Source organism: Schistocerca gregaria, chromosome 1 (assembly GCF_023897955.1).
Source record: "Schistocerca gregaria isolate iqSchGreg1 chromosome 1, iqSchGreg1.2, whole genome shotgun sequence".
Taxonomy (NCBI): domain Eukaryota; kingdom Metazoa; phylum Arthropoda; class Insecta; order Orthoptera; family Acrididae; genus Schistocerca; species Schistocerca gregaria.
Window position 1 is genome coordinate 1,068,559,107 of NC_064920.1, and position 22,051 is coordinate 1,068,581,157.

The following is a 22,051-nucleotide window of genomic DNA, read 5'->3' on the forward strand; positions in this document are numbered from 1 at the left end:
AATTCAACTACATTCCATTATCCTTGTTTTGCTTTTGTTGATGTTCATCTTATATCCTCCTTTCAAGACAGTGTCCATTTGTAGAGAAGCAGCCTACTCACGCCATATAAAATTCACAGCAGTCTTTCCATTGTGTGCCAGCCAGTCTGCTGTAACTAGCTCTGATGTTATAAATGTTGCGCAATACTTTAAAAATGAAGTAAATAACCTGAAACGTTGCTAGCATGTCAGGAGTAATACTATATCATTATGTGCTGAATATAAGTTCAATAACTTTAACCACTTTCGAAATTTAGACGTTTTTCTGTAAAAAACATTGGCGCAACAGAAAAGAGCTAGAGATTAAAAATTTATATTTAGATTCCTTTTGCATAATAATTTGGTGGAAACAGTATTCTGGATCTCACAAATTAAAATTTTAGTTGAAATTCATGATTTTCTGGTTTTTGTCTTAAAAATTAAGGAAGCAAGATAGATTAAGTAGGTGAAAGAATAAAGCTAGGGTGTTTAAATTTCAATAGAAGGGAGATATGCTACAATCATAAAGATGTGAGAAGTTTTAACTGAATAACTATAAAACTATAGTGATAGCATATCTCCAAAGGGCAAGTTCAGAGCTCGTCTACTGCGTATAGTGTAATTAAATTAATTCTCTCATCCCAAATATTGGACTTAGCCACGTCAAACTTCTATTATGATTACTTACCTGTGTGCTGATTGCACATTTAAATTGAGAACTTCATCGGCCATCAGCAAAGGAAGCAATGATTTATTTAATAACTTAAATTGGTGCATTACTAGCCCAGCGGCTAGTTGGGACAGCGAATTTAATCAAGCGTTCCCTTAGCCGTCCGCACCACGGCTTTATATATAAGAACGCTGCACGAGGAGAATAAGGCCCCAGTTCTCTCCAGATGCTGATTAGCGCATCATCTGTGTCAGGAGTCACGTCGCGTCGGTATCACTGCTATAAACAGCCTCGGATGCCGTAATAAGTTACTCGGGATACGCGTAACCGTGAAATCATTTTCGAGTGAAGTGTTAACTCTGGGATGACTTTAATGATCTATCTTCAGTTTGCGTATGTCATATTTCATGTGCCACCGTGGGACAGACATTCTACCATTATTTAGCGTGGCGTTTGATGAACATTATCATCAAATTATGGCGAGCATTCACTTAAACATTTAATTTGTACAGTTATAGTTGCATCAGCGCATTAGACTCTGAACTGCTCTGGTAGTTGGATTGTGTGGATTCTTTTTGGTCTGTGACTTTCAGAATATAGTGAACATTTTTGAAAGAATCATTTTTGATTATGAATCCCAGACAATCTCCTAATTCCTTAGAGCTATAAACTGTAGCTAGAAGCATATTTCTCAGTTGAAGTGGGCACTAGGAAGTCTAATTACAGGCTTCACGTTTTGCTAATCACTTTCTGGTTGCCAATATTGTAGTTAGAGAGCCAGTGTTGAGGACGGGAAACAACAGCATTAATTAAATCATATAAACATTTAATAACAAACACTTCCATACCCCGCCCCACATATGGTGCATGTGCCAGTAAAGACATTCCACATTTATCATTATTCAATTACCCGCCGCCCCACATATAGTGCATCGGCCGGGAAATGCATCTTTTCTACACCACATTTTATTATCATTAACAATTATTTCCATACGCCACCCCACACATTCCGTTCAACAGCTCTTCCAAGTCCTTTGCTGTCTGTGACAGAATTACAATGTCATCGGCGAACCTTAAAGTTTTTATTTCTTCTCCATGGATTTTAATACCTACTCTGAATCTTTCTTTTGTTTCCTTTACTGCTTGCTCAATATACAGATTGAACAACATTGGGGACAGGCTACAACCCCGTCTCACTCCCTTCCCAACCACTGCTTCCCTTTCATGTCCTTCCGACTCTTATAACTGCCATCTGGTTTCTGTACAAATTGTAAATGGCTTTTCGCTCCCTGTATTTTACCCCTGCCACCTTCAGAATTTGAAAGGGAGTATTCCAATCAACATTGTCAAAAGCTTTCTCTAAGTCTACAAATGCTAGAAATGTAGGTTTGCCCTTCCTTAATCTAGCTTCTAAGATAAGTCGTAGGGTCAGTATTGCCTAACGTGTACCAATATTTCTTCGCAATCCAAACTGATCTTTCCATTCGTCTGTAAAGAATTCATGTTAGTATTTTGCAGCCGTGACTTATTACACTGATACTTTGGTAATTTTCACATCTGTCAACGCCTGCTCTCTTTGGGATTGGAATTATTATATTCTTCTTGACGTCTGAGGGTATTTCGCCTGTCTCATATATCTTGCTCACCATATGGTAGAGTTTTGTCAGGATTATCTCTCCCAAGGCTGTCAGTAATTCTAATGGAATGTTGTCTACTCCCGGGGCCTTGAATCGACTCAGGTCTTTCAGTGCTCTGTCAAACTCTTCACGCAGTATCTTATCTCCCATTTCGTCTTCATCTACATCCTCTTCCATTTCCATAATATTGTCCTCAAGTACATTGCCCTTGTATAAACCCTCTATATACTCCTTCCACCTTTCTGCCTTCCCTTCTTTGCTTAGAACTGGGTTGCCATCTGAGCTCTTGATATTCATACAAGTGGTTCTCTTCTCTCCAACGGTCTCTTTAATTTTCCTGTAGGCAGTATCTATCTTACCCCTAGTGAGATAAGCCTCTACATCCTTACATTTGTCCTCTAGCCATCCCTGCTTAGCCATTTTGCACTTCCTGTCGATCTCATTTTTGAGACGTTTGTATTCCTTTTTGCCTGCTTCATTTACTGCATTTTTAAATTTTCTCCTTTCATCAATTAAATTCAATATTTCTTCTGTTACCCAAGGATTTCTACTAGCCCTCATCTTTTTACCTACTTGATCCTCTGCTGCCTTCATTTCTTCATCCCTCAGAGCTACCCATTCTTCTTATACTGTATTTCTTTCCCCCATTTCTGTCAATTGTTCCCTTATGCTCTCCCTGAAACTCTGTACAACCTCTGGTTCTTTCAGCTTACCCAGGTCTCATCTCCTTATATTTCCACCTTTTTGCAGTTTCTTCAGTTTTAATCTACAGTTCATAACCAATAGATTGTGGTCAGAGTTCACATCTGCCCCTGGAAATGTCTTACAATTTAAAACCTGGTTCCTAAATCTCTGTCTTACCATTATATAATCTATCTGATACCTTCTAGTATCTCCAGGATTCTTCCATGTATACAACTTTCTTTTATGATTCTTGAACCAAGTGTTAGCTATGACTAGGTTGTGCTCTGTGCAAAATTCTACAAGGCGGCTTCCTCTTTCATTTCTTACCCCCAATCCATATTCACCTACTACGTTTCCTTCTCTCCCTTTTCCTATTGACGAATTCCAGTCACCCAGGACTATTAAATTTTCATCTCCCTTCACTATCTGAATAATTTCTTTTATTTCATCATACATTTCTTCAATTTCTTCGTCATCTGCAGAGCTAGTTGGCATATAAACTTGTACTACTGTGGTAGGCGTGGGCTTTGTATCTATCTTGGCCACAATAATGCTTTCACTATGCTGTTTGTAGTAGCTTACCCACATTCCTGTTTTCCTATTCATTATTAAACCTACTCCTGCATTACCCCTATTTGATTTTGTGTTTATAACCCTGTAGTCACCTGACCAGAAGTCTTGTTCCTCCTGCCAACGAACTTCACTAATTCCCACGATATCTAACTGTAACCTATACATTTCTCTTTTTAAATTTTCTAACCTACCTGCTCGATTAAGGGATCTGACATTCCATGCTCCGATCTGTAGAACGCCAGTTTTCTTTCTCTTGATAACGACATCCTCTCAAGTAGTCCCCGCCCGGAGATCCGAATGGGGGACTATTTTACCTCCGGAATATTTTACCCAAGAGGACGCCATCATCATTTAACCATACAGTACAGCTGCATTCCCTCGGGAAAAATTACGGCCATAGTTTCCCCTTTCTTTCAGCCGTTCGCAGTACCAGCACAGCAAGGCCATTTTGGTTAGTGTTACAAGGCCAGATCAGTCAATCATCCAGACTGTTTCCCCTGCAACTACTGAAAAGGCTATTGCCCCTCTTCAGGATCCACGCATTTCTCTGGCCTCTCAACAGATACCCCTCCGTTGTGGTTGCACCTACGGTACGGCTATCTGTATCGCTGAGGCACGCAAGCCTCCCCACCAACGACAAGGTCCATGGTTCATGGGGATAGGCTTTCAAGGGTGGCACCTGCCTTTGATGGAATACGAGATGCCTGTGATAGGATAGGGCTAGTAAGTAGTGGAAGGATGTTTGGAACAGATCTCGCATCTCATCTACTGCACGGATATGTGGTATGAAGCACGGGGCTGGTACCAGAGGTGGAATAGCGACAGAGAAGAATATTGTGAAGGTTTACTGGGTGATAAAATACCACTGCATGAGGGGCAAGAAGGATAGTGGGGAGGCTATCCTTATTTCAGGGCTAGATGAGAGGGAGTCGAAACATGGGCAGAAGAATGTGATTCAGTTGCTTCAGTCTTGGATGGTACTAAGTCACAAGGAGGGTGCTCTGGGGTGATTTCATTTTATTTATAAAAATAGATCCCAACAACAGTAACATTAAAATGTCCAGACTATGCATGTAATGATGACATATGTATGAATTAGATACTTTAAAATTTTGAAAAGTGCTAGAACAAAATTTTTGCAATATTCCACTTGGAAATGCTTAAACAGCCAAAACTGCAATAATGGATTTTGTGACTAAGTAGCTTTAACAAACAAAGAAGATGATTAAGTCTTTCAAAAAGTCATGGCCTGGTTTGATGAGATGATTGCTAATGATGAGAAAGACATCCAGATTCAAATACTGGTCTGGTAAAAACTGTCTGCTATCATGACAGATAAGCTTCTTGTCAGTTTAAAACAATATGCCAAATAGGGACTCAAACCCAGAATCTTGCCTTTCAAAGGCAATCTTCCTAAAAATAAGCTATCCAGGCACAATTCATAATGTGTCCCCAAAGGTAGGAGGCGAGGTACTGGCAGAAGTAAAGCTGTGAGGATGGGGCATGAGTCGTGCTTGGGTAGCTCAGTTGGTAGAGCACTAGCCCATGAAAGGCAAAGGTCCCGAGTTCGAGTCTCAGTCCGCCACACAGTTTTAATCTACCAGGAAGTTTCATATCAATGCACACTCCACTGCAGAGTGAAAATCTCATTCTGGAAAGATCCCCCAGGCTGTGGCTAAGCCATGCGTCCGCAACATCCTTTCTTTCAGGAGTGCTAGTTCTGCAAAGTTCGCAGGAGAGCTTCCGTAAAGTTTGGAAGGTAGGAGACAAGGTACTGGCAGAAGTAAAGATGTGAGGATGGGGCGTGAGTCGTGCTTGGGTAGCTCAGTTGGTAGAGCACATGCCCACGAAAGGCAAAGGTCCCGAGTTTGAGTCTCGGTCCTGCACACAGTTCTAATCTGCCAGGAAGTTTCATATCAGCGCACACTCCACTGCAGAGTGAAAATCTCATTCTAGTTTTTATAATGTTTTGCTGTTTTGGGATCATTACTTTTCTGTTTACAAGATATTTCTACCCCTTTAGTAAGCCATGGCTTTTTACATGGTTTCTTACAATTATGTTTCACCGTTTTCTTAGAGAAACTGTTTTCAAATATACTCACAAAGATATCATGAAATAGGTTAAATTTTAAATTAGCATCATGTACCCTGTACACCTCATCCCAGTCTAACTGTTTCAAGCCTTCCCTAAAATTATGCATTGTTAAATTGTTAATTGAACACACTACTTTGGAGGACTGTTTTGCATTACTGTATGTAGCTATATCATATACTGTAACTAGCTGTGCATCATGATCAGACAGACCATTCTTCACAAGAAAAGTTTTTATTTGATTAAATTTAACTTGGCCTATGAAAATATTATCCATCAGTATGCTGCTTTCCTGTAGCACCTGAGTAGGAAAACAATAACTGATGCCAGAACCAAGTAATACTCAAGGTCAAGCTTTCTATAGGATTCTTTCAGAAAATCTACATTGAAATCCCTACAAACAATAATCTGCTTTCCTCTGTCTGACAGACAGCACAACAAAGAATCCAAGTTTTTCAAAAATAGTTGCAAATTTCCCAGTAGGGACCTATACACAGCTGCAATTATAAAAGTGCCATTGTTTAGTTTAAGCTCAGATGCACATGCTTCTATTTGTTGCTATAAGCAATTTTTTTTAGTTTCCAAATTTTTCATACTATGGCAGATTTTAACATATATGGCAACTTCTCCTCTCTCCACAGTGTCTCTACTTAAATGTGTTGGAAGCTTATATCCAACTACAATTACTGTTTCCATACCTGTGACTGTACGATGTTCAGACAGGCATAGTCCATCTATTCCACCCTCAGTTTTTAAATCTTCCTAACAAACAAGACGCTCATCTACTTTGTTTTTTAATCACCTGATGTTCTGATGCAATATGTTAACATTATTTTTCACTGTTCTTTTATGTGAATCTTATGACATACTAACATTATTTTTCACTGTACTGTTATGAGAATTTTGTGATATTTTAATGTCTCTAGTACTAGCCTCTCTGAACTTCTCATTAAGCTTAATTCCAATCCATGTAAGATGATTGGACACTAATCTTAGCCTAAAAAAGTACTCTCATGAGTTTCAGTGCCCCCCCTCCCCCTTAAAGATTCTGCTATCATTCCAGCCAGTTAACCATTCCCTTTCCTATCGAGATGCAGGCCATGTCTTGTGAAGTCCCACCTACTAATACCATCAACAGGAGCCAAACCTATGCCTGACAAGGTAGCTGCCCGAAGCAGCTGATCTAGTTCCATATTGACCCTCCTGACAGAGCCATTCAATTGGAGCCGATCATACAACATGAAAGCAGGAACCAAGCCCACATTTGTATGGTTCGTTGCAGACAACAACTCCAGCATCGTCCAGAAACTGCATTAACTGTCCCTGTATTGACCGACCAAGTACAAAAGGCATGGAACTCCAACCCACAAACTGATATCTGGCACCTATGCAACACAACGCATGCTTACATTCCTGCATTCAACATTCTGGTGGTTACACTGGTTATTAATGTACCAGAATTTCATATTTGCAATGGTTTATCTCACACACTTACATTAATGTGTAATCTTACAACGTTAATCACCAAATATGTTACATACACAAACATATTTCCAAAATTTCATTACTCTACATTAATTATGTTTTGGTGTTGCAATTTTTTTCTGTCAGTGTATTAGCAAACATCAAGCTAGGTCAAGAGACAGAGAAAGATTTACAAAGAAAGAACATAAGAGAAGCTGAACCAATACATAATGATAATTTAAAAACAAAAGTCTTGCAAATGAAAGTACATTAAGGCAGAAAAAAGAATACTGGCTTTAAGTGGTCTAAGAAAAGGAGAAAGAAACTCAGTGAAAGGATGAAGGAATACCGAAGTGAAATGAATAGAATGTGAAGAACTGATATTGGCAAATCCCCTGATGATGATGAAACTTGAATCACTTGCAACAACAAGGTTTTAATATTCAGTATCACATATTTTGTGATGTTAACAAATATTCCATAATCACCTACATTTCAGCATATTTTCCTTACTACCTGAAATGTATGCATGTATCTCACTTACATCCATGAAATATTTTGGCCATATCCCTCTTATTTGTCGACCTCCTCCCAAATCATAAATTTTGACATTATAGCCTTTGTACTTCAGAGAAGCAGAGGAGAATCCAACTGTAGGTAAGACCGTTTTCACTGGTTCTGGAACAAAATAACAATATTATCTTATTCTCAAACACCACTGGTGTTGTAACAGAAAAAACAACAAGTGATAAAAATATTGTTCTCAAAATTCTTACCTCCTGTAAGTCTTTTGACTACTGTAGTTTTCCCTGCATTGTCAAGTCCAACAAGAATTAAAACAATTTTCCTGTAAAAGAAAATATAAGCTGTAAATGTAGTAGACTGTAAACAAAAGAATAATAAAATCAAGTTTATAGTTTGAGAATATTTAAATGTATATAAACATGGCAGAACCAAAAAAAAAAACATTAGTAAGTTCTGAGACACACTCGAAACTTAACATAAACCTATAACAGACTGTTTATGATGTTCTAATTATTAATACCAATAACTTCAACACCAAAACATTGTGCATTTTTGTCTGAATCACAAATATACTTGCTTCACTTGCTATGTAGGTCTGTGTATTATGTGCCTATGAAAACGATAGAATGCTGAAGATTTTATACCACTCTTGTGAATGAGGATGAAAGTGAGGATGACATAGGGACAGGAAGACAAATAACTGTTATTGGTCAGATGTTATTTAAAGTTTAAAAATTTACTGAAATAATCAATATATGAATAACTCTTGGGAATACGTTATGCTTCAGTTCATAAGACAGTGCAAAGGATATGCAGGTCCAGCTGCAGAAGCTACTAAAAATGTTTACCGAAAGATAAAACAATAACAGAGTTATTCAGTTCAGACTTGAAGATTCTGATACGATTTTTTATTTATTTATTTTTTATTTATTTATTTATTTATGCCTTACATACATCACTGGTTTTTTGGGATTCTGTCCAATGGTGTTCTAGAGCTTATACAATAGTTCATTTAGTACTAAGCTGCCAACTTTAGGTACCAGAACACATTTGACAGATGTGGCATGTATGAGAAGTATTGTACACTGCCTGACAAAAAAAGTAAAGTGCCCAGATGGGCCGAAAAACACTTGAAACTTCAGGGATTGAGAGAGTATGTGATGTAGATAGACTGATTACAAGACTGATTCAAACTTACAAAGAACTTGAGTCCACTTATCAGTTTGATGTTGCACCCCTTCTGGTCAGGATGGATGCATTTATTCAGCAGGGAAAGGTGCCATAAAGACAGTGCATCCACTACCAAGGAAAATTGGCTCACAACTGTTGTAACTGATCTTTGATATCCTACATACTGGAAATGAGGCAAAGTTGACAGCTGAGTTGGTTCGATACATTCTATTGGGGACAGATCTGGGGCTCTTGCTGCCCACAGAAGTACCTCAACATCACACATATGGTTGACAGAGACATGTGCATGATTCTATTGAAAAATGGTACCACGATATGACAGCATGAGAGGTAACAAATGAGGAAACAGGATGCCCATCATGTGCGGCTCTGCTATCAGAGTTTTCTCAGCCACTACCTGCTGTGACCCGAAGACATACTCGATGGCTCGCCACACCGTGATGCCAGGAGTAACACCACTGGGCATATCCAAAACACTGGAAGAATGGGACTGCTCCAGAAGTAACAAACATACTCAGCAACGATGGTCATCTGAGATAGTTCAGAACAAAATTAATCACTGAACACAATACAACAATATTCATTGGCAATCCGTGATCCCCGGTCAGAGTACCATTCCAAAAGCAGCTGTTTGTATTGTGGTGTTAATGGCAGCTTATGTATGTGACAGTAATTCCCTAATCCAACAGCTGCTACTCTATGACCAATGCTACTTGCTACAGCATGACACAGAATGTTACGAGGAGACCATTAATTTTTTTCAGGTGGGAGGCACAGTGTTGTGATGCACTAAGTGCACAATGACATGATCATCCTCTTTCATCTACATCTACATTTATACTCCGCAAGCCACTCAACGGTGTGTGGCGGAGGGCACTTTAAGTGCCACTGTCATTACCTCCCTATTATGTTCCAGTCGCGTATGGTTCACGGGAAGAATGACTGCCGGAAAGCCTCCGTGCGTGCTCAAATCTCTCTAATTTTACATTCGTGACCTCCTTGGGAGGTATAAGTAGGGGGAAGCAATATATTTGATACCTCATCCAGAAACGCACCCTCTCGAAACCTGGACAGCAAGCTACACCGTGATGCAGAGCGCCTCTCTTGCAGAGTCTGCCACTTGAGTTTGCTAAACATCTCCATAACGCTAACACGCTTACCAAATAACCCTGTGACGAAATGCGCCACTCTGCTTTGGATCTTCTCTATCTCCTCTGTCAACCCGATCTGGTACGGATCCCACACTATGACCAATACTCAAGTATAGGTCGAACGAGTGTTTTGTAAGCCACCTCCTTTGTTGATGGACTACATTTTCTAAGGACTCTCCTAATTAATCTCAACCTGGTACCCACCTTACCAACAATTAACTTTATATGATCATTCCACTTAAAATCATTCTGCATGCATACTCCCAGATATTTTACAGAAGTAACTGCTACCAGTGGTTGTTCCCCTATCATACAATAAAGGATCCTTCTTTCTATGTATTCGCAAATCATTACATTTGTCTATGTTAAGGGTCAGTTGCCACTCCCTGCACCAAGTGCCTATCCGCTGCAGATCTTCCTGCATTTCGCTACAATTTTCTAATGCTGCAACTTCTCTGTATACTACAGCATCATCCCCGAAAAGCCGCATGGAACTTCAGACATTATTTACTAGGTCATTTATATATATTGTGAAAGGCAATGGTCCCATAACACTCCCCTGTGGCACGCCAGAGGTGACTTTAATGTCTGTAGACGTGTCTCCATTGAGAACAACATGCTGAGTTCTGTTTACTAAAAACTCTTCAATCCAGCCACACAGCTGGTCTGATATTCCGTAGGCTCTTACTTTGTTTATCAGGCGACAGTGCGGAACTGTATCGAACGCCTTCCGGAAGTCAAGGAAAATAGCATCTACCTGGGAGACTGTATCTAATATTTTCTGGGTCTCATGAACTAATAAAGTGAGTTGGGCCTCACACGATCGCTGCTTCCGAAATCCATGTTGATTCCTACAGAGTAGATTCTGGGTTTCCAGAAATAACATGATATGTGAGCAAAAAACATGTTCTAAAATTCTACAACAGATCAATGTCAGAGATATAGGTCTATAGTTTTGCACATCTGCTTGACGACCCTTCTTGAAGACTGGGACTACCTGTGCTCTTCTCCAATCATCTGGAACCTTCCATTCCTCTAGAGACTTGCAGTACACAGCTGTTAGAACTGGGTCAAGTTCTTTCATGTACTCTGTGTAGAATCGAACTGGTATCCCATCAGGTCCAGTGGACTTTCCTCTGTTGAGTGATTTCAGTTGCTTTTCTATTCCTTGGATGCTTATTTCGATGTCAGCCATTTTTTTGTTTGTGCATGAGGATTTAGAGAAGGAACTGCAGTGCGGTCTTCCTCTGTGAAACAGCTTTGGAAACAGATGTTTAGTATTTCAGCTTTACGCGTGTCATCCTCTGTTTCAATGCCATCATCATCCCGGAGTGTCTGGATATGCTGTTTCGAGCCACTTACTGATTTAACGTAAGACCAGAACTTCCTAGGATTTTCTGTCAAGTCGGCACATAGAATTTTACTTTCGAATTCACTGAACGCTTCACGCATAGCCCTCATTACGCTTACTTTGACATTGTTTAACTTGTTTGTCTGAGAGGTTTTGGCTGCGTTTAAACTTGCAGTGAAGCTCTCTTTGCTTTCGCAGTAGTTTCCTAACGTTGTTGTACCACGGTGAGTTTTTCCCATCCCTCACAGTTTTACTCGTCAAGTACCTGTCAAAAACGCATTTTACTATTGCCTTGAACTTTTTCCATAAACACTCAACATTGTCAGTGTCGGAACAGAAATTTTCGTTTTGATGTCTTAGGTAGTCTGAAGTCTGCCTTGTATTACTCTTGCTAAACAGATAAACCTTCCTCCCTTTTTTTATATTCATATTAACTTCCATATTCATGGATGCTGCAACGGCCTTATGATCACTGATTCCCTGTTCTGCGCGTACAGAGTCGAAAAGTTCGGGTCTGTTTGTTATCAGTAGGTCCAAGATGTTATCTCCATGAGTTGGTTCTCTGTTTAATTGCTCGAGGTAATTTTCGGATAGTGCACTCAGTATAATGTCACTCGATGCTCTGTCCCTACCACATGTCCTAAACATCTGAGTGTCCCAGTCTATATATGGTAAATTGAAATCCCCACCTAAGACTATAACATGTTGAGAAAATTTATGTGAAATGTATTCCAGATTTTCTCTCAGTTGTTCTGTCACTAAAGCTGCTGAGCCGGGAGGTCGGTAAAAGGAGCCAATTATATACCTAGCTCAGTTGTTGAGTGTAATCTCCACCCATAATAATTCACAGGAACTATCCACTTCTACTTCACTACAGGATAAACTACTTTGTGGCGGTCAGATTTAGTTGACTGGAACAATGATTATGAATATGCCTGCCCTCATGTGTCCATTCTGTTCGACATGGGTACACTTTCCTATCAAAATTCCCGACAAATCAGGTTACTGTACAGTTCGATCAGCTGGCCAAATGGAGACCCACAACGAGGCCCCTTTCAAGCTGTCAGGTGCTGATAACACTGTCTCACATGAGAAGGCACCATCTACAAGTCCTTCACAGTTCTCACGCAACATCTGTGACTGTTCGCGCTCCTTATAAACCCCATCAAGCCAGGTGCTGAAAGCACAGTCTCACACGAGTAGGCACCATCTCCATGTCCTTCACATTTATCACTCAACGTCTTTGACTCTTCATGCTCCTTATAAACGCTATCAAGTCAGGTAACCACAATAAACATGAACAACACACCAATAGTCTGTATAGTCCCAAGCTGCATTGGCATCCAACCATGAAATCTGGGCGTTTCAGTACTGTTGTCAAGCATGTACATAAATGCAGAAAAGGTGAGAAGTTAAAACACTTTGGGTCCATGCATTTGTGGAATAGGATGCTGTGGAGTGAGAAGAGAGAAGGGGATACATGGGTGAATGACAATGACTAATGAAGGTTGAGACGAGGAGGGTTACGGGAATGTAGGATATGGTACAGGGAGAGTTCCCACCTGTGCAGTTGAGAAACGTTGGTGTTGATAGAAAGTATCTAGATGGCACAGGCTGTGAAGCACTGATTAAAGAGAAGAATCTTGTGTTGGGCAGCATGCTCAGCAACCGAATGGTCCATCTGTTTCTTGGCCAGTTTGTTGGTGGCCATTCATGGGACAAGCAGTTTGTTGGTCGTCATGCCCACGTAGAATGAAGCACAGTGGTTGCAGCTTAGTTTGTAGATCACACGACTGGTTTCACAGGTAGTCCTGCCTCTGGTGAGATAGATTATACTTTTGTCCGTATTGGAGTAGGTGGAGAAGTCAGACTCAATCTAAGACCAATGTTGAATGCTGACTGACTCAGTTCACTCCTACTTCCAACTGTGGTCCACTCCCACTGTCCCCAAATCATCCCCTGTTAACTTTCCAGAATTTCTTAACCTCAAATCTTACCTCACCATCATTCAACATGCAAGCTAAACTTACACCCACAGAAAGAACTGCAATCCACCACCTTATTATTCTATCATCTGCAAGGTTTATCTGGCAGAAGGACTCTGCCAGCTGTCAGATTCATCTACCTACAAACCCTCTCACAGTGACCCCATTCCAGAAATCCAGTAGGAACTCCAGCCTCTCCTCAAATCCTTAGGCCCATCCCAGAACTTCTCCGCAGAGTCTGTCTCTCTCCTCATCCCTATCACTCACCACACTTCTATCTTCTACTTGCTTCCCAAAGTCCATAAACCTAGTGACCCAGGACGCCCCATTGTGGCCGGTTACTGTGGTCCCACTGCTCTTGGAGACCAACACCTTCACAGCCTATCACCCACAACCTACCCTCCTATATAAATGATAGCAACCATTTCCTCCACTCACTCTCCAAAGCTACTATTGCTTTACCACAAAATGGCCAGCTCATCACTACTGATGCCACCTCCCTTTAAACTAACATTTCTAATGCCCACGGCCTAGCCATTATTGAACATTAACTTTCTCAATGCATGATGGAATTCAGACCCACAGCTTCCTTCCTGGTTACCGTGACCAACTACATACTCACCCACAATTACTTCTCCTCTGGACATTACCTACAAACAAACCAGGGTTGTGGCAGTAAGCACCAGCATGGCAGGCAGCACCCTATGCCAAGCTATTCATGAGCCATCAATAGGAATCCTTCCTAAACACCCAGAACTGCAAACCCTTCACCTGGTCCAGATTCACTGATGACATCATGATCTGGATTGAGGATGAGTGCAACCTAACTACATTCCTCCAGAACCTCAACACCTTCTCACTTATTCATTTCACCTGGGCATCCTCAAATCAACAAGCCACCTTCCTCAATGCTTACATCCATCTCAGAGATGGCTACCTCAGTACCTCTATCCATATCAAACCTCAACTGCAGTACCTCCACTTTGACAGCTGCCACCCATTTCATGCCAAGAAGTCCTTTCCATATAGTCCAGCCACCCGTGGCTGTTACATCTATAGTGAGGAGCAGTCCTTCTCAAAATATACCAACCGCCTCACTGAGGCTTTCAAAGACCATAATTGCCCTGCCAACCTTGTACAGGAACAGATCTCCTGTGCTTTATCTCTCCAGTCACTCACCACCTCCCAAAGTCCCACTGTCCAGCCACAAAGGAGCATTCCCCTCATGACTCAGTACCACCCAGTTCTGGAGCAACTGAATCATATGGAGCAACTGAATCATATTCCTTGCCAGGGTTTCAATTACCTCTCATTGTGCCCCGAAATGAGGAATGTCCTAACCACAATCCTCCTCACGCCTCCCACAGTGGCATTATGCTGCCCACTGAACCTACACAATGTCCTCGTCATTCTTGCACAATCCCTGTTCACAACCCCTTGCCTCATTGCTCATATCCCTAGATGCAAGACCTGTGCCATACGACCTCCCACCACAGCCTACTCCAGTAAATTCGCAAGCATCACCTATCCACCAAAGGCAGGGCTACCTGTGAAACCAGCCATGTGAACTACAAGCTAAGCTGCAACCACTGTGCTTCATTCTAAAAGGGCAAGGCAGCCAATAAGCTCCCTGTCCGCATGAATGGTCACTGACAAAATGTGATCAAGAAACAGCTGGACCACCCAGTTGTTGAGCCCATAAACCCACTACCATGCTCTTCACTTTAATGACTGCTCCAAAGCCTGTGCCATCTGGATTCTTCCTATCAACACCAGCTTTTCTTAATTGCACAGTGGGGAAGTCTCCCTGTAATACATCTTACATTCCTGTAACTCTCCTGGCATCAATCTTCGTTAGTAATTGTCTTTCACCCACCTATCCCCTACCCTGTTTCCACTTCACAGTCTCCTATTCCACAAGTGCACCCACAGTGTTTTTACTTCTCTCTTTCTCCCCTCCCCCCCCCCCCTCCATCTAACCTCACTACTGCACCTAGTTGCCCTAGCCTCTCCCTACCTCATCCTGTATGCTCCCATGAACTGCACTTCACCATCCCCAACCCGTACTGTGCTCTCCCTGACCCAGCTTCTTCTGACCCCCACCACCCAGATTGCTTCTCTCATCACACGCTGTTGCTCACAGTCTGGTCTTGTCAGCCAGAGACAGTGATCATGTGTGTGTGAGCTGCATTTGTAAGTGTGTGTGTGTGTGTGTGTTTACGTTGTCTATTTCAGAGAAGCTCTTCTGGTCAAAAGCTTATGTGTTTAGTAATCTTTTTGTTGTGCCTGTCTGTGACTCAACATCTCAGCTATATGGTGAGTAGCAAACTATCCTTTTTATAATATTGTTATTATTCCATCCTGGATTTCCCGTTGACTGGTTATTACTACTCACACTGTACACATTTTAGGTTTTAATGTTAAGCCAGAGTTCTTGTGCTCAAGTCGTAATATATAGGACTCATAATTAATCATAATGAACACAAACTATTAAGTCGATAACATTTTTTATCTTTAAGTGCTAATGTCATTAAACATTGTTAATCTGTTTCCAACTGAACTGAATCTAGTTATAGTGGGAGTGTATACCACTTTCCACGCGCAAAACCATTTACAGCACTGATACCAACCTCTATACTGAACATAAGAGAACATTAATTTGACAGGTACATTGAGATAAAATGAAAACGATTTTATGCCCAGTAAGCTATACAGGCAGAACGTGAAATCAGGTTACTATCAACCAAGGGGAACATCATATAATACACTACAAGTTGCTAAAATGCTATAATTATCTAGTTTGGCCCATGATGTTATCATTCATAGTGGAAGTAAAATTATTACTACAAAAGCATTTTTTATCTTACATGCATTCTCTAGATATACAAGGGTGAGACAGTCAAAGGTAAATCAATAGTTATTAGAATCACAAGGAATCATTAATACTGCACAGTATAGCTATTCCTTGTCACATGCTCAATCCAGTTTATCACAAGTGGATGTGCACTTAGATGACTATGAATCAGAAAGGTGCCATTATGTCACACCTCTGAGGCAATGTCATGGTGGTTTTCTTGGTGTATTGATAACACTATTGTGTCAAAATAGAAAGATAAAAAGTTGGAATACAATGAACACAACTACTTCTGCTACTCCTGTCTGGTGACCTACTACCTGTGCCACATGGCTCACTATGTCACCAACAGGTGGAGGTAGCATGAGAAACAAACGAGTCAAGGGAGTACTGCAAAGAGAGCAACCAAAGACATAGGGAAATGGAAGAATACAAACTACTGTAGTTTAGGTCTAGTAGTATGAGTGTGAGGCAAATTCACCACTGAAGGCAGAAATGTGGTGTAGTTAGCTTTACTGTATGGCTGCAACTGCTAATTGGTCAGCAAGACAGGCATGGTTCTGTGGCAAAAAGCATCCAGAGATTTGTCGCAGCCCGTTGAATGTTTGTGATATCTTGATGAGGCTTTCCTTTCAGTCGCCTCTTCACTCATGGAAAAAAGAAGAAGTCACAAGGCCACAGGATGGACAAATATGGTGGATGTGGGATGGCAATACCAGAATGTCTCGTCAGATACTTTGTAACAGATAAAGCAGTATGGGGTCTTGCAGTGTCATCCATTATGAACCAGCCCTGAGAATGCCACAGATCAGTGCAACAATGTCAAATTGCTTGTCACAAACATTTCAAGACTTTGATGTAATGAGTTTGGTTCACTATTTGACCTGGAGGAACATACTCATCATGAACTAATCCTATACTATCGAAGAATGCGATCAACATTGTCTTTGTTCTCAAAGGCTGTCATCTGACTTTTGTCTCGTGTTTTTATGGTGCCCCTATTTGCAACAGCTGTGATCATGGATACAGGTAAAAGGCAGAAAAACTCTTTCTGTGGCCAGAGAGTGCAAAGCAATGAAACATAAACCAACATTAAGTGCACAATGTCAAGGAGTATCCTTGCTCCTGACTTACTTTTATAACTAATAAGGGAGATTATACATCATATAAATGAGAAAATTGTCTCAAATGAAACTACAGCAAAAGAAAGGCAGCAAAATTTCCTCTTTCCACACACAAGAAGCTGACAGATATGTCTAACAGCTGGTGGATTTGACAAATTGCAGAATTTTGGCTTCTTTGATTCAGCATAACAGAAAAGACAAGGCATTACTAAATTGAATTTGACAAGTATTAAACAGGAATGCTGTGCTGGATACTGGTGAAGATATAACAAAAAAACCAAATGGGAGGACAATTACATTTAAAAATAAGGAGAAGCAAAGAGTGACCAGCATTGGGAGAACTGACTGAGATTGAGGAAGGAGTGAAGCTGAAGTATGCAACAACTGAAGAGAGATGAAAGGGAAGACAGATGGGTGGTGGATTACAAGCACGTCGTGGACATCAGGAACCTGCCTGCACTTTTACATAGAAGCAGCACTTTAGGTAATTATGGCTGGAATGAAAAGAATACACAGAAACAATTACAAATCCTGTCCAACCATTATAGTTTTTCTGAGAATTTTCTCTCCTGAAGGTAAGTATTGGCCAGTCATATTTGTAATTGTACAGATTTCTTGAGTGATTTTCCTGTTGTTCAACTATTATGTCAGCTGTGTTGGATATGACATGTCTACATCATCAATCAATTACGTACCTTTCCCATTCAAGAACTATGCTATATGAAAATGTCTTTAGCAGGTTAAATATAAGAAAGAATCAAACACTGAATTATGAGGATGCCATATTATGTTGATCATGACTAGGGAATGGACTTTTATGTACTTTTTTTTTTTTTTTTTTTTTTGCTCACAGGTAAAAAACTTTAAGGAATTCCCAAAACAGCACACATTGATCGTGTACAAAATTCTATTTCTCATAAAAATACATAATTTGTCATTTTGTTGTGTTATAATTTTTTTAAATGTCTCGTTTATTGTCATATTACAATAAAGCAGTTTGAATGAACTGCTCTGGTAAATGTATTGATTAGAGAGTGACCTCCATTACATGTGCTGCCTTGTTATCTGAAAGGGGAATCACTTATTTATGATGCGGGCAGCTGACACAATGTACACAACAGTCTTCAGCCATTGCCCTTGTCTTGTTTAATGCACAGTGATTATACGCTATGGTATCTTAAATAAAGTGACTGGCGATATAATCTCAAACGTAAAGTCAAATTTTCACTCTTCTTTGCAACATGTCGCTGAATTTAGTGAATTCTCTACAATTGGTGAAAGAATTCCATACTGTCAAAAATGTGTCTTGCGACATCTAGCACATAGTAAACACAGAACGGGCATTTCATATACAACTTGTAGACAAGGAAAAATACAATAGGGCCAAGCAATCTTTTACAACTGATATTGTTAACCTAAGGAAGCAGATTAACAGAAAAACAATAGAACAGTCTGACAACATAAGCAAAGCATATTGGAAGCTCATTGACAAATACTGAAAAGGTCCCAACAAGATGAACGTGGAACCACTCAGCATAAGACATGATGGAAACATTACAAAAAAACTCAGATACTATATGTAACATTTTTAATAACTACTACATTTCTGGTGAACAATTAACCCGTATTATAGATTCACAGGTAGAGACCCAATTCCACCTCACCCAGTGTACCAAAGTTGAATTTGTGGAAGTGAATGAGCAGGAGGTTCACAGGGCAAGATACATGCTAAAAAAAAATTTTCATCTGGATGGGATGGCGTATCCAGTGCTATTACAAAACTGTGCTTAAAAGAAATCTCTACACCTCTTGCTCACCTGATTAATTGCACATATGTATGGATGTGTGTGTGTGTGTGTGTGTGTGTGTGTGTGTGTGTGTGTGTGTGTGTGTGCGCGCGAGTATATACCTATCCTTTTTTCCCCCTAAGGTAAGTCTTTCCGCTCCCGGGATTGGAATGACTCCTTACCCTCTCCCTTAAAACCCACATCCTTTCATCTTTCCTTTTCCTTCCCTCTTTCCTGACGAAGCAACCGCCGCTTGCGAAAGCTCGTAATTTTGTGTGTGTGTTTGTGTGTTATTTTATTGTGCCTGTCTACCGGCACTTTCCCGCTTGGTAAGTCTTGGATTCTATGGGAGTGAATCTAATGGGCTAGAATCTCTTGCTTCTAGTGGTGTACCAGAAGTAACAAAATACGATCAGGGACTCAAGGTGAATGTCACCAAATCTCAACTACTGACATTTAAAACAGGCAGTTCTCACCACAACAATATGAATAGTGTGTGTAGTATCTCTGCAACAGAAAATGGTAACTGTAAATTCCTGGGCGTGTATGTTGATGAAAATTTGTGATGGACATACCACATTAATTTCGTGTGTGGAAAAGTCAGTAGTGCCATATATCTCATCAGCCAGCTCGCAATGGTAGTTACTAGCCAAGCACTGAAACTAGTATATTATGGAACACTTTACCCCTTTCTCAATTACGGAATTGAACTATGAGCCTCTGCAGCTGATGTACATTTAAAAAGAATACTACTGCTACAGAAAAGAGCAATAAGACATATACATGGGATGGTACATAGAGATTCATGTCGTGAAGTGTTTGTGCAGCACAAATATCTGACAATACATTCTCCGTACATCCTCAAAATAGTTGTATTTTTTATAAGTCAACCAACAGAAGCTATCAAGGGCAGTGATGTACGTGACCACAACACTAGAATGAAGTGTAACTATTTCCATAGCAGAACAATGTTAAAAATGACTGATAGAAGTCCGTATATCAGTGGTTTGATTTGATATAACAAGCTACCAAATGCTCTAAGAACATACATGGGAAATGTTTTTAAAACAAAATTAAAATCTTTTATGATAGAAAAATGTTTATATTATTTCAACGAATTTTAAGATAGTGATTGTAACATGAGGCATTAGCATATCAATTGCAATGTGATAAATGTAAATAATAGACATAAGAAGCAACAGCTACAGAATATAGTGTATTTTATAAGTGTAAATATAACCATAGTATTAAGTCTTACATTTGCAAAAGCCATCATTACGATAGCTCCATGCAAAGAAAATGTAAATAAATAATAAATAAATAAATAAACAAGTTCTTTTAGGTGAAGCGGCTTCCTCTTCACTTATCGTAGCTTCAGAAAGTTTTGAATATTAGGTATTTTTATGTAATACTTTTCTTTTGTGTGTCAATCCTTTATATAAATTGAGAAGTCCAGTGCTCAGAAATTTTCTTATGAAATACAAAAATTTTGTAAAACCAGGAGTCAACATTAAGAAAATTGTAAAGGCAATTGTTACAAAGAAATTAAAGAAAGATCAGGGCAGAATGCCAAAGTAAAAAATAAAAAACTGCATAAGCATTGATGAATTACCAGACTCTAGGAGCAGGAAAAGGGGAAATGTGGAAGGTGTGCTAGGAAATGATGAAATAGTTACCAACTGGTTTATTTTATTAATAAGTAAAGAAATATTGACACTGAATTATGTAATAATGGCTCACTTATTCAATGAATCTCTCAGCTATTATGTCTGAATGGGGTAAAATTTGTACTTGAAGATGCTGCTTCATATATGAAGAGGGCAACCAAAAGCCTTTCTGTAAGATACCCACACATGATATATTAAATTTGTATAGAACGTGGATTACACAGAGTATGATAGCAGATACATACAGTATCCTACAGTGGACAAATTGATCTCATGTGGCAAAAAGGTGTTAGTGAAAGTGCCAAAAGTAATTGATTTGTTCAAAGCCAAAAATCCAGATCTTGCAATTACATGTAGATCCATAGTTATTTGTTGGGGGACAAGGTTGGAAGTAGCAGCGTATTGTGCAAACAATTCAGAAAATTTTAAATCAATGATTGATGAAGTAAATGAGAATTACACTTCTTCAGTTGAACTTTTCAGAACTTACTCATCATCAGCACAATAAAGAAATTAATTGTCTTACACATGTGCAAATATGAGTTCTTTGTTTCACTATATAAAAAAATTAGAAACATCAACCAGCTTGTTTGCCAGGCAGCTAATGAATTGTGTGATACTGAAAAAAAATTAATTCACCCAAAGATCCAACAGTAGGAGTCACTAAACAGAAATTTAGAAGTGTGTTCAAAGAAAATGGTGGATTTGACACTATGTGTAAAACTGCCAATATTTTGGAAGGAGAAGTAGACATGGATACGATGGGGTATCTAGCAGAATACTGAAGTATTGTTCTAAGTATGTTAGCCCAGTACTTAGCCATACCTGTAACTTTTTCTTTAGGAGCGGTCGGTTTCCTGGCCGATTAAAGTACTCGATAGTGAAGCCACTTTATAAAAAGGGAGACAGGGATAATGTTGACAATTATAGACCTATTTCTATGCCATCAGTGTTTGCTAAAGTTATCGAGAGGGTTGTATATACAAGGTTACTGGAGCATTTAAATTTGCTGTCAAATGTATAGTTTGGTTTTAGAAATGGTTTAACAACTGAAAATGCTATATTCTCTTTTCTCTGTGAGGTTTTGGACGGATTAAATAAAAGGTTGCGAATACTAGGTGTTTTCTTTGATTTAATGAAGGCTTTTGACTGTGTTGACCACAAAATATTTCTGCAGAAGTTGGACCATTATGGAGTAAGGGGAGTAGCTTACAATTGGTTTGCCTCTTACTTTAAGAACAGAAAGCAGAAGGTAATTCTCCGCAATATTGAGAGTGG

At 39.7% G+C, this 22,051-nt stretch overlaps 1 protein-coding gene across 1 annotated transcript in view; it reads right to left on the reverse strand.

Annotated features, from left to right (window-relative positions):
* LOC126281494 (ADP-ribosylation factor-like protein 13B) overlaps nt 1–22,051 on the reverse strand; it is a 187,673-nt gene that overhangs the window by 128,938 nt on the left and 36,684 nt on the right. The window contains exons 2-3 of the mRNA XM_049980503.1: nt 7,915–7,985; nt 7,683–7,816 (exon numbers count right to left, since the gene is read on the reverse strand). Of these exons, the coding sequence (XP_049836460.1) occupies nt 7,683–7,688 (6 nt within the window). The 5' untranslated portion in view covers nt 7,689–7,816; nt 7,915–7,985. The remainder of the gene's footprint in view (nt 1–7,682; nt 7,817–7,914; nt 7,986–22,051) is intronic.